At 38.7% G+C, this 12,533-nt stretch overlaps 1 protein-coding gene across 5 annotated transcripts in view; it reads right to left on the reverse strand.

Annotated features, from left to right (window-relative positions):
- Positions 1–8,444: 8,444 nt before the first annotated feature.
- Positions 8,445–12,533, reverse strand: part of Tmem161b (transmembrane protein 161B) — an 83,778-nt gene continuing 79,689 nt past the window's right edge. For all 5 annotated transcript variants that reach the window (XM_052743653.1, XM_052743651.1, XM_052743652.1 and 2 more), the window contains 3 exons: positions 11,746–11,920; positions 10,816–10,912; positions 8,445–9,694 (listed from right to left, as the gene is read on the reverse strand). In XM_052743653.1, the coding sequence (XP_052599613.1) occupies positions 9,420–9,694; positions 10,816–10,912; positions 11,746–11,920 (547 nt within the window). In that variant the 3' untranslated portion in view covers positions 8,445–9,419. The remainder of the gene's footprint in view (positions 9,695–10,815; positions 10,913–11,745; positions 11,921–12,533) is intronic.

The following is a 12,533-nucleotide window of genomic DNA, read 5'->3' on the forward strand; positions in this document are numbered from 1 at the left end:
TTCACGAAATAGTAATAATTCCTGTATCTAATTTGTGGTTTCCTATTTTTTAATTTTGAAATTTTTTATTCAAAAGTATGAATTACTTCATTGTACAATTACAGAATAAAAAATCTATTACAAATAAAAATATATGCTAATGCTAATTTTGGTAGACAATATTAAAAACAATAAAACTTCTCTTAAAAAATGTTGGAGGTCCAACTTGTACATGCTCCCAATCAGAGCTGTCCATCACCTCATTTTTATGGTACTTAATATACTTTGTGTTCAAATTAAAGTAAGACATATAGGTATTTATTTCCTTAGCCTCATAGCAAACAAAGTCCCAGAAATCAGGTTGTTTGTCCTGTAGTGAGCCACAGAAATATTGATACTAACAATCTATGTTCCTGTATGCACTCATCTTCAAGGACTCAGTGATGCTTTCTGTACTCATCTCGCTTAAAATTTAAATGTTATCTCCAACTCCACATTCCCCTTCCATAATTTATCTTCCTACCCTGAACTCACCAGATCTCATTCCTACTTAACACACCCTCTAAGAGACATATATATCTGCTTATTTTCTGCACCCCTCACTACATTCCCTCCAAGACAATTTAGCTGTATTTAATTAGTAGGAATTGAGGGCCCAGTGCATGCATGCATGCATGCAAAGAAAGGGGGGAGGCTAATTACAGACAGAAATGGAATGAGCTATTTTTATTATTAGATTAGTATTTCTGCAAAATCATGTTAGTTCATTCAAGAACATAAACTGTCTTTCACCAAATGGGAGTTATGTGAAAGAAATACAAAATGCAAAAACTATCTGCTCTATTAAAAATAGAGAAACAGAAGGCAGTCATAAAGGCTGTGCCTTGCTTTCTTCTACAGGAAGAAAACACAAATGAGTGTGACCATTTCCTGCTCTGATGAAAGGTTAGCATCAGCCTTCTAGGCACTCGTCAGCGCCTCTATTGCTTGAAGCAGCATGATACAGTGAGAGAGTAGAGGAGGACAGCGACTGTGTGAGCTATAGGTCTTTAAACCTGACTCTTCAGGCTACTTGAAGTTCTGTGAAGACACAGAATGAACCACATTAAAAAAACAAAACAAAACAAAACCATTTAGCTTTATTTTGCTGAATAAAATCATATATCACAAGAGTATTTTCAATTATGTGATGGCTCAGAAAATGTGTATAAATTCAGAGAATGTTGCCATTTTATGCTTCCAAATACTGAGAATTTAAAGTTTCCATTGAAAAGAAGAAAACCTATCTCGCGATATTCCAATTATATATTTTATAATGAATTCGACTCACTGCTTCCTGGACCTAATAATTCCATCAATAGAAGATTGTCTCTTCTGAATCATGACTCTAGGAAGAAATGGTGATATTTTTGCCAATGTTATTTAAGAAACAATAAGACAATGGGCCCATTATGCTTGCATGCATTGGTCACTCCATGCACAGCAACTGGGATTTGAAGGAAAGATAATTAAAATGCATATAAATATTAAGATAAAATCATATGCTTTTCATTCCAGAAATGTAGGAATTAAAATGCATATAAATATTAAGATAAAATCATATGCTTTTCATTCCAGAAATGTAGGAATAGGAGGGAGTATATAGTTGTGAATTTTATAGTGCGTTAGGGCCAAAAATTGTCAAATCAATTCTACAAACTGGACAAGGCAATGTTATAAGGGTTCCTACTTAATGTGTCAAACATAGATTAAAAAAAAAAAAAAACTTGGCCTTTAAAACATATCCTGATTAGATTCTAGTACAAAAAGCACAAAGAACTGTACCGGTCTAATTGGGGGATGTGAAAATATTTGGTAGGCAGTCACAGTGGCACACACCTTTAATTTTAGCACTTGGGAGACAGATGCAGGTAGATTTCTGAGTACAAGGTCACCATAGTCTACACAGTGAGTTACAGGACAGCTAGTACTACACAGAAAAACCCTGTGTGAAAAAATAAGAATTAAAATAAGAAAATATTATTTGGTTTATATAAAGTACAAAAAATTTCAATTAAATAACATAATTTTTGGCACATAGGTAAGGTAGTTAAATATACCAGTTCAAATAAAACCAATATAAATAACCTACTTAAAAAAACACGCCTTTTGCCCAAGTCCACAGTATACTTAGGGAGAGTTCTATAAATAAATGAACCAACAAAGCACTAAGTACATATTATTCTATACAGTACTCTAGTATGTGCCTGTCATCTGACATGCTACTGTGCAATCTGTGAAACATAAAACAGTAACTTTCACAGTTGCTGACCTTTAGTAGGAAATATTATAAACACTAGGTGCAATTCTCTCCAAGATTAGCATCTTAGAACCTACACATCCAACATAAATCAAACTCTGGTATAATCTTGTTATAAGATACATATCCAGTGATGCTGTATAGCTGAAGATACATCTGAAATGTTTTAGAAATACACATGAAGTCTCATTACACTGTAGTCAAAATTCATTTCAATCAGCTTTAGACTTTAAAAGGAACCCATTAGTCTTAAAATATCAATAGCTTCCAAGATATTTAGATCTATATTAAAGACAAGAATTTGCTGCCCTGAGATTAGTCAAATGAATGGGAACCATAAGCTATGAAGATTAACTCCAAAAAGTGCTTCAAACCTGCTTCGAATAGTGGGAACAGTACTAGAACATAATATACAGTTTCCTAAGACAGGTGTATGAAAACAACAACAAAAAAACCCAAACAAAACTCAAACCTATTCATTTCTTATAGTCATTCCCATTATAACTTTAACCTTTCATTTTGAGTTTTACTTTTTTCATATTTTAAAAATCCAGATTATCTCATATTTGGCCCATTAAATAAAATGAGTATTTTAAATTTCAGACACTAGAAATTTGAAAGAAGTACTATTTAACAAGGCTTAAACATGTAAACTTGATCAGAAAGAGTATAACTTTTGAAAATGAAAGAAAAAGAAACTTATAGGCCACCCCTGTCAGAAAACCAGGAAGGCTGATTACAGATCTCTTTCCCTCTGCTCTCATCCCCAGCTCTGCAGCAGAACACCTGTGGCAACCTTCCCTGTCTCCATCCCACTCACTGTCCCCATCTCCTGTGGATCTCAGATCTTCTCTAACCTCCCTCCCCCACTCATTGCTTTGTCCCAGTGCCTAGCCCAGCAACCACCCCATGCTAACCCAAGGGTCCCTCCAGCCAGGGAAACAAATAGGCTGAATGTAGATCCACATCTTCTTCTGCTCCTTCAGATGCAATTCCTCCAGCTCTGGAGCAGGGAACCTGCTGTGGTCCCCCTTTCCTCTCTGACCTCATCACAAAGGATCACAAAGACCATCTCCCCCAACCTTCCTTCCCACAACCTATCCCATTATCCCAGCCTCCAGCACCAGCAGGCATTCATTGGGAACACAAGAGCTGAGCAGGGCCAGGGAAACAAGTCCACAGAAATTTTTCTACCAGGCAGCACACAGTCACCACGACCTCCTAAGTACAGGGAGGAAGCAGAAACCAAGGAACCAAACAATTACCCAACAGAGACAAAACCAGCTATCATGACCCAGACCTACAATTATCCCAATCCCAGATGCCTAGACATCAGTATAAAAACATAATCAGTAACAGCCAGGACAATATGTCTCCTCTACAGGCCAGCAACCCGACCACAGCAGGCACTGGATACTGCAACACAGCTGAAGTCCAAGAAAAAAAAAAAACACAAAACAACCTGTATGAAGATGACAGAGGCCATGAAAGAGAAAATGATTACATCCCTTAAAGAAAACAGGAAAAAACAAAGAGTTGAAGGAAATGTATAGAATAAAACTGTTCAAGATCGAAACATGGAAAGAGAAGCAATAAAGTAAGCACAAACTGAAAGAAGTCTGGAAATTAAAATTTTGGGAATTCGGACTGAAACTACAGAGGCAAGCTTCACCAACAGAATACAAGAAATGGAAGAAAGAATCTCAGGCATTGAAGATATGACAGAAAAAAAATGGACACACTGGTCAAAGGAAATGTTAAATTTTAAAATCTCCTGACAGAAAACATCTAGAAATTTGGGACACTATGAAAAGACCAAATCTAAGAATAAGAACAGAGGAAGGAGAAGAAATCTAGCTCATAAGCACAGAAAACATTTTCAACAAAATCATAGAAGAAAATTTTCCTAACTTCAGAACTTCATCAAAAAGATTAGACCAGAAAATAAAGTCCCCAAGGCAAATAATAATCAAAACATTAATTGTACAGAGCAAGAAAGAATATTAAAAGCTCCAAGGGAAAAAGACCAAGTAACATATAAAAGGCAGATCTATTAGAATTACACCTGACTTCTCAATGGAGACTCTAAAAGACAGAAGGTCGTGAAAGATGTGCTGCATCCTCTGTATTAAAGGGTCACAACATTAGGAAGGTTGAGAGAACGAGAAAGAACATCCAAAGTAACAAAATCAGAAATGAAAAGGGAGATATAACAACAGACACCAAGGAAATCCAGAGAACCATAAGGACAGACTTTAAAACTGTACTCTACCAAAATGGAAAATCTTAAAGAAATGGATAATTTTCTGGATAGATACCACTTACCAAAGTTAAATCAAGATCAGATAAGCAATTTAAGGTACCTCTAACTCCCAATGAAACTGAGAAGCTTTTGTAGAGCAAAGGATACGGTCAACAAGACAAAGCGACAGCCTACAGAATGGGAAAAGATCTTCACTAACCGAACATCTGACAGAGGGCTGATATCCAGAATATATAAAGAACTCAAGAAATTAGACATCAAAATGCCCAACAGTCCAATTAAGAAATGGGCTATAGAGCTAAACAGAGAATTCTCAACAGAGGAAGCTCAAATGGCTGAAAGACATTTAAGGAATTGCTCAACATCCTTAGTCATCAGGGAAATGCAAATCAAAATGACTCTGAGATACCACCTTACACCCGTCAGAATGGCTAAGATAAAAAACACTGAAGACAGCTTATGCTGGAAAGGATGTGGAGCAAGGGAGCAAGCAACTCCTCCACTGTTGGTGGGAATGCAAGCTTGTACAGCCACTTTGGAAAATAATATGACGCTTTCTTAAAAAATTGGGAATCAATCTCCCCCAAGACCCAGCTATACCACTCTTGGGCATATTCCCAAGGAATGCTCAACCATACCACAAGGGCACATGCTCAGCTATGTTCATAGCAGCATTATTTGTAATAGCCAGAACTTGGAAACAACCTAGATGCCCTTCAACTGAAGAATGGATAAATAAAATGTGGTACATATACACAATGGAGTACTACTCAGCAGAGAAAAACAATGATATCATGAGGTTTGCAGGCAAATGGATGGATCTAGAAAAAATCATCCTGAGTGAGGTAACCCAGACTCAGAAAGACAAACATGGTATGTACTCACTCATAGGTAGATACCAGATGTAAAGCACAGGATGACTAGACTGCTAATCACAACTCCAGGGAGGCTACCTAATAAAGAGGACCCTAAGAAAGACACAGGGATCGTCCAATGACAGAGAAATGGATGAGATCTACATGAGCAAACTGGACGGGGGGTGGGGGGGTGGGGGTGGGGGGGGAGGTAATGAAGGGCAAGGGTTGAGGGAAAGAGAGCTTAGGGGAGTGGGAGATCCCAGCTGGATCAAGAATAGAGAGGGAGAACAAGGAAAGAGAGACTATGATAAATGAAGACCCCATGGGAATAGGAAGAAGCAAAGTGCTAGAGAGGTCCCCAGAAATCCACAAAGATACCCCCACAATAAGACTACTGGCAATGGTCGAGAGACAGCCCCAACTGACCTACTCTGGTGATCGGATGGCCAAACACCCTAAATGTCATGCTAGAAATCTCATCCAATGACTGAGGGAACTGGATGCAGAGATCCACGGCCAGGCCCCAGGTGGCAAGAAAGAGGACGGATTGTGTGAGTGAGAGATATTGAGACCATGACTGGAAAAAGCACAGGGACAAATAGTCAAACTAGTGGAAACACATGAACTATGAACCAACAGCTGAGGAGCCCCCAACTGGATCAGGCCCTCTGGATAAATGAGACAGTTGATTAGCTTGAACTGTTTGGGAGGACCCAGGCAGTGGGACCTGGACCTGTCCTTAGTGCATAAGCTGGCTGTTTGGAACCTGGGGCCTATGCAGGGACACTTTGCTCAGCCTGGGTGAAGGGAGGAGGGGACTGGACCTACTTGGACTGAATCTACCAGTGCAATATGGCTGGATACAGGATTGACTCACAAAAATTAGTCGCCCTCCTATATACAAATGACAAATGGACTGAAAAAGAAATCAGGAAACACCTTTAACAATAGCCTCAAATAATACAAAATATCACGGGGTAACTGTAACCAAGCAAATGAAAGACTTGTATGATAAACATTTCAAGTCTTTGAAGAAAGAAATTGAAGAAGATATCAGAAGATGGAAAGATCTCCCATGCTCATGGATAGGTACAATTAACATAGTAAAAATGGCCATCCTACCAAAAGCAATCTGCATATTCAATGCAATCCTCATCAAAATTTCAACATAATTCTTCACAAATCTTGAAAGAAAAATTCTCAGCTCCATATGGAAGTACAAAACCCCAGATAGCTAAAACAATCTTAACAACAACAACAACCATATGTGTCACCATTCCTGTTCTCAAGTTGTACTACAAAGCTATAATTAAAAAAAAAAAAGCACAGAAATGGCATAAAAATAAACACAGTGATCAACTGAATCAAATCCAGATACACTGAACCTGATTGAAGAGAAAGTGGGGAGGAGCCTTGAATGCATTGGCACAGGAGACAACTTTCTGAACAGAATGCCAATAGCATAGGCCCTAAAGTCAGCAATTAGTAAATGAGAACTCATTAAATTGACAAGCTTGTGTAACACAAAGGACACCGTCAGTAGGACAAAGCAGCAGCCTACAGAATGGGAAAAGATTTTCCCCAACTCCACATCTGATAGAGGACTAATATCCAAAATACATAGAACTCAAGAAACTAGTTATCAAAAACCAAATAATCCAATTAAAAAGTGGGGTATAGATCTAAACAGAATTTTCAATATAGGAAACTCAAATGGCTGAGAAACACTTAAACACATCCTTAGACATAGAGTTAATGAAAATCAAAACTACTTTGAGATTCCATCTTACACCTGTCAGAATGGCTAAGATCAATAATACAAATCACAGCTCATGCTGGCAAGAATGTGTAGCAAGGGGGAGCACTCTTCTATTACTGGCGGAGTGCAAACTTATACAGCCACTGTGGAAATCAGTATGGTGGTTCCCTCAAAAGTTGGGAATTGATCTACCTCAAGATCCAGCTATATCATTCTTGGTCATATACACAAAGGATGCTTCATCCTACCAAGATACTCTTGCTCAACCATGTTCATTGCTGCTCTATTCAGAAATTGGAAACAGCCTAGATGTCCATCAACAGATGAATGGATAAAGAAAACATGGCACATTTATACAATGGAATATTACTAAACTATTTAAAAAAATGACATCATGCAATTTGCAGGCAAATGGATGGAATTAGAAACAAAGTCATCCTGAGAGAGGTAATCCATACCTAGAAAGAGAAATATGGTATGCATTTCCTTTTATCTGGATATTAGCTGTTACGTGTCAGTGCCTTATTCAGCCATTATCAGGCTTCCTCCTACAGCAGATGGGAAATACAGAGACCCACAGCCACACGATATGGAGAGAGAGAGAGAGAGAGAGAGAGAGAGAAGGAGACAGAGAAAGGGAGGCATATGCTTTGCACATAGCTTAAAACAAGATGTCTCCAGCAAATCCCTCTCCTTAGAGCTCAGGGAACTCTGCAAAAGAGACAGCGAGTTTGGGGGAGACAAAGGGTATGGAGGACACCAGGAGAACAAGGCCTTTCCTGAACAAGGCTGATACGAACTCACAGACTGAAGCAGCAAGCCCAGGGCCTCCACGGGTCTGCATCAGGTCCCCTGCATATACTACAGCTCAACACTGTTCAACACTTGACGGACTCCTGAGTGTATGAAGAGTGAGTGTCTGACTTTTGTCTGCTCTTGGCTCTTTTTACTTTTCTGCTGGCTTGGCTTGTCCAACTTCAATGTGATGGCTTTTATCTTATTGTATTTTATTTTGTTATGTTTCCTTGCTGTCTCTTAGAAGCCTGTTCTTTTCTAATGAGAGACAGAAAGGGAGTGGATCTGGATGGGAGAGGAAGTGGGGAGGAACTGGGAGGAGCAGAGGGAGGGGAACTGTACTCAAATTATGCTGTATGAGAAAAGAATTTGTGTTTAATAAAAGGCGAAAACAAAAAGAAACAAAAAGAAATTTAATTTGGGAGAAATCACTTAATCATCCATAACATTTTAATTACTGTCATATATGTTCAACAAATAAATTATACTCTGTTAAGCTTTAAAAAAATGTATTTTAATCTCATTCCAAACAAAATTTCTAGATACAAATACATCTCATTCAAATCATTTTTAATGAACATTCTGCAACTTAAATTATAAGGATTCAATATTTTCATCTTTTATAACATCAATATATTATATATTTAATATATAATATAAACACAATACATACACATAGTCAGCAGGATTACAAAGTAATTTTTAAATTTGATCAGTATTGATAAATATTTTTAGATTAAACGTAACTATGTAGAATCAAAGAAATAAAATACAGCAGGCTCAAAACAGTGAGACTGCAGTGTGTTCAAATGGCCAATCATTTGAACACAACTTTCACGCTAGGTGGCACACACTTTAAAACAATACTCCTGCTACTCTCAAGGAGCAGTACTTGTAGACATCAGGCATTTATATCTTCATTCAATTTAAAATGACTATGCAGCTTTTCGTACTGTAATATACAGTAGCTTTCTCTTCCTTTCTGTTGGATTTTTGTTCGCTTGTTTGAAGACGTATATTACCAACAGAAGTGACTTTAGTTCCTTCCCTCCCCTAGAGCATGGCTCAGTTTGAAGATTGTTCTATAGGCAGCAACTAGAGTAATAACAGTACCACAAGACCATGAAGAGTCACCAGGAACTGGAGTCCTAGAAGTCGGAACGACTGCTGGAAGTTTGCACTGTAAACCAAGGTAATCAGAAGGATCACCCCTGCAGATAGCCCTCTCCCATTAGTTAATACAGTGAATTAGATTCCAATGCCACAGTGTAACAGTGTAACAACCTATCCTGGGATTTTAACTAGTACAACATGAATTCACCCTGAGAGTACAGAGGATGCATTCGCAACAAGACACTCCAATAATTCCTTTTCTCTTTTGTATTTGCATTCTTCTTTTGTCAACCCTTCAAGGGCACAAATATCTGAATTGAAAGTGTGACTTGGATATCAGTTTTTGACTGAAATTCATGCCACTGTCAGATATTGATGATAGAAAAGCCCGAAAAGGCTTGTAGAAAAGAGGCAAGCAGCAATCCACCATGTCAAAAATGACAGAAGTCCTCGAAAAAGGAGAGGGGTGAAGATGGTCTTTAAGCTGCTCAGTGCCACTGTGATCTGTGTAACAGTCACCTTCATCTTCCCGTCAGCTGACGGCAGTTCAGAGTAGATGGAGTTGGAAGGGAAGCTATCCACTGGCGAGGGAGACACAGCTTCTGGATAAATCCCCCAGGAATGATTCCCTAGAATAGTCAAGACACAAAACAACAAACAGAAGAAAACCTGAAACCCCAACCCATGTTAGAAACTCAAAAGTTTAGTGATACACTCAATCATTTTAAGTTGAAAATAAAGTAATAATTTTGCTTTTGCTATCTGTTAAAAGATCATAATTAATGGAACCATATTACAGAGTGTTTTTCAAGTAAAAATATTAAAAAACCCAAGTGTGACAAGGCTCTTAATTCACTGCAGTAGAATCTGGAAATCCATAAGCTATGAATCGACCACCTTTACTAACAGAACAGACTCATTAACTTCCTAGAAATCCTTTCTGCCTCTACAGCATCACAACAAATGTCTTTCTGAGAAACTACGTATGACGTCAATGGAAGCAACTGCCAGTGGCTGTTAGAACTGGTGTCATCCTAAGCTTTTCTACCTCGCACAGGATGTGACTCACACATTGTAACTGAACTACCTGCCCAGTGTGGAACACAGCTCTAAGGCACACGTATACTTATCATCAGTTCCACCCTATCAGTTAGCCTACTCGGATCATACTTCAGAGTTTCTTGGCACTTCTAAGCCTGCACAATGGCAGGCTGCCCAATCTAAAATAAGAGAGAGAGAGAGAGAGAGAGAGAGAGAGAGAGAAACAGGGCAACAATGGGCAGTTCCTGGGCACTACCACCCAAGCAGACTTGACAGTCCAGACCTCCCTTATTCCTAGAAAATCCTGCACCCTTTTTACATAAGTTACCTAGAGTCAAACTATACAATCCTGCAGTCTAGCCAAGTTTATAAAGACTTTGTAGTAATTTAAATGTTAGGCACTAACAAACCTTTAATTTACTTGTTTCTACACTAATATCTAAACAAGTGCTTACCCACATTACTTGAGAAATCTGGGAATTAACATTAACATAAAACCCTTCTAATCAGAAAATAAGAAAACCATATACACCTGAGCTTCTAGAATCAAGACCAATCAACTCCTATGGATAAGTCTTTCCCCGATTCCATAAAGCTACAATGACGACAGCTGGAATGTCATGAGGTGCATTTCTGGGCTAGTAACAGCAAAGGAATTAACTATAGGTAGAAAGCAAGGGGTGTTTCCCAGGTGCCATGGCATGCCTACCTAGTGTTTTCAAAAGCAGAGTTGTGTGAAGCAGCATTACCAGCGGTGCCACATACTGCAGGGCAATGACACAGAGGTAATAAAAGACTCGAGCCACCTGCAACCAACAACATGCTTAAGTATCCAATACAGCTGACATGGTACGAGTGAGTTAAACTTTCATAAAATCATCTAACTGAAACGTCTATAAGTAATCCTTTCATGAGAAGAAAGCTAGATATGATTCATTTACATTTTGTTATATATGTACCCTGACTTTAGAAAGGCTCAACCCAAAGATAAGCTTTTGGAATTTGAAAATATTGCAAAATTGTTTAAAGAAACTTTTCAAAGGTAAAACAAAATACTAAAATCTCTATGGAGAGCTACTTAAACATCATAGTAACTATGACAGACAGGCATGTATAACATGAAGTCCTTATAAATAAAAACACTAAATCTTCATTCCATGTGAACATATTTGAAGTTAAGTTTTGAATAATACGTAACATATGAAACATAAAGACAAAAAATAGAGGCCCAACATTATAGTTAATATAAAAAGAAAGAGGACTGGATTACCTCTTTCTTCTTCTCTAAAATCTCTGCAAGTATTTAAAATTCCCATGGAAGCTCATGGAAGAATGCTAAAAGGAATGATCCGAGGCACTGAATTTCTACTCATGATGTCTGGACAACATACCATAAAGCCTTTCTGATCATTAGACAGGTCCCCGGTCAGCAAACGGGCTTGCCACAGCTTTGCAGCATCCACCTGTGTTGACACTTAGAGCACCAAAGGCAGGAAAACAAGCCAGATCCCTATTCAGCACCAAAATCCCGTAAGATCTCTGACAAATGTCAGCTTACGGCTTCCCCGCCCCCTTTACTGTAAGGACATGAGATGGCTTGTGCCATTTTTGTTTTCATTTTGACTGTTACAAAACTTACCATTTTCTGTAGCTCAACTGTACTTATTCGGCCTGCTTCTTTCTTCATTTGATCTACGCATTTCTGGGCCAAGTTTAAATATGCTTGCAGGTGACTTCGCATCATGGCCAACCGCAAAGCACATAACAGGATTATTAACCAGAGTCGCAGGGTATCAAATGTGGCTTCTGTCATTCTATAGATCAAAAAGTTGATATGTGCTCTCAGGGACCACAATACACTAGCATAGTAGTCATGCCACTGTTCACCACATAGAATACAGGAAATCTCTACTTCCTTAGAGTCAACTGGTAGACCCGAACAAGAGTTCCATTCTGCCAATAACTTATTTAATGGCTCCACTTGTGTAAAATAATTAACCAGATAAATGTACAATGAAAGCACAAGTCACAACAGAGCCCTCTTTCTATCTACCTATATCTATGGAAGAAATGTAAGCTATAGCACAGGCAGTGAGTCTCAATGCTCTTAGAGATGAAAGAGTCCCTAAGGGGGACCATAGGTAACCACCAAACTAATCAAGTCAATGACTTATGTAGTGGTAGCTGTTCCAACTCTGACCTTGAAGCACCACCCCAGTGAGGCAGCTGGTAACTGCCACACCTAGCTAGGACCTGCCCCTGGTGTGTGGCTGAGACAGGAGCCCTTAAGACCCGAGATCCAGACGTGCGGGCCTCTTGTTTCCTTATGATCCTGGATGCTGGACTGTAGACCAAGTCAGAGTTCTCCACAGAACCCTGCTGGACTGCACCTCACCTCTCCCGGATCCTGTAACCAAGCCCTTTACT

Source organism: Peromyscus californicus, unplaced genomic scaffold (assembly GCF_007827085.1).
Source record: "Peromyscus californicus insignis strain IS unplaced genomic scaffold, ASM782708v3 Scaffold_18__1_contigs__length_77618521, whole genome shotgun sequence".
NCBI lineage: Eukaryota > Metazoa > Chordata > Mammalia > Rodentia > Cricetidae > Peromyscus > Peromyscus californicus.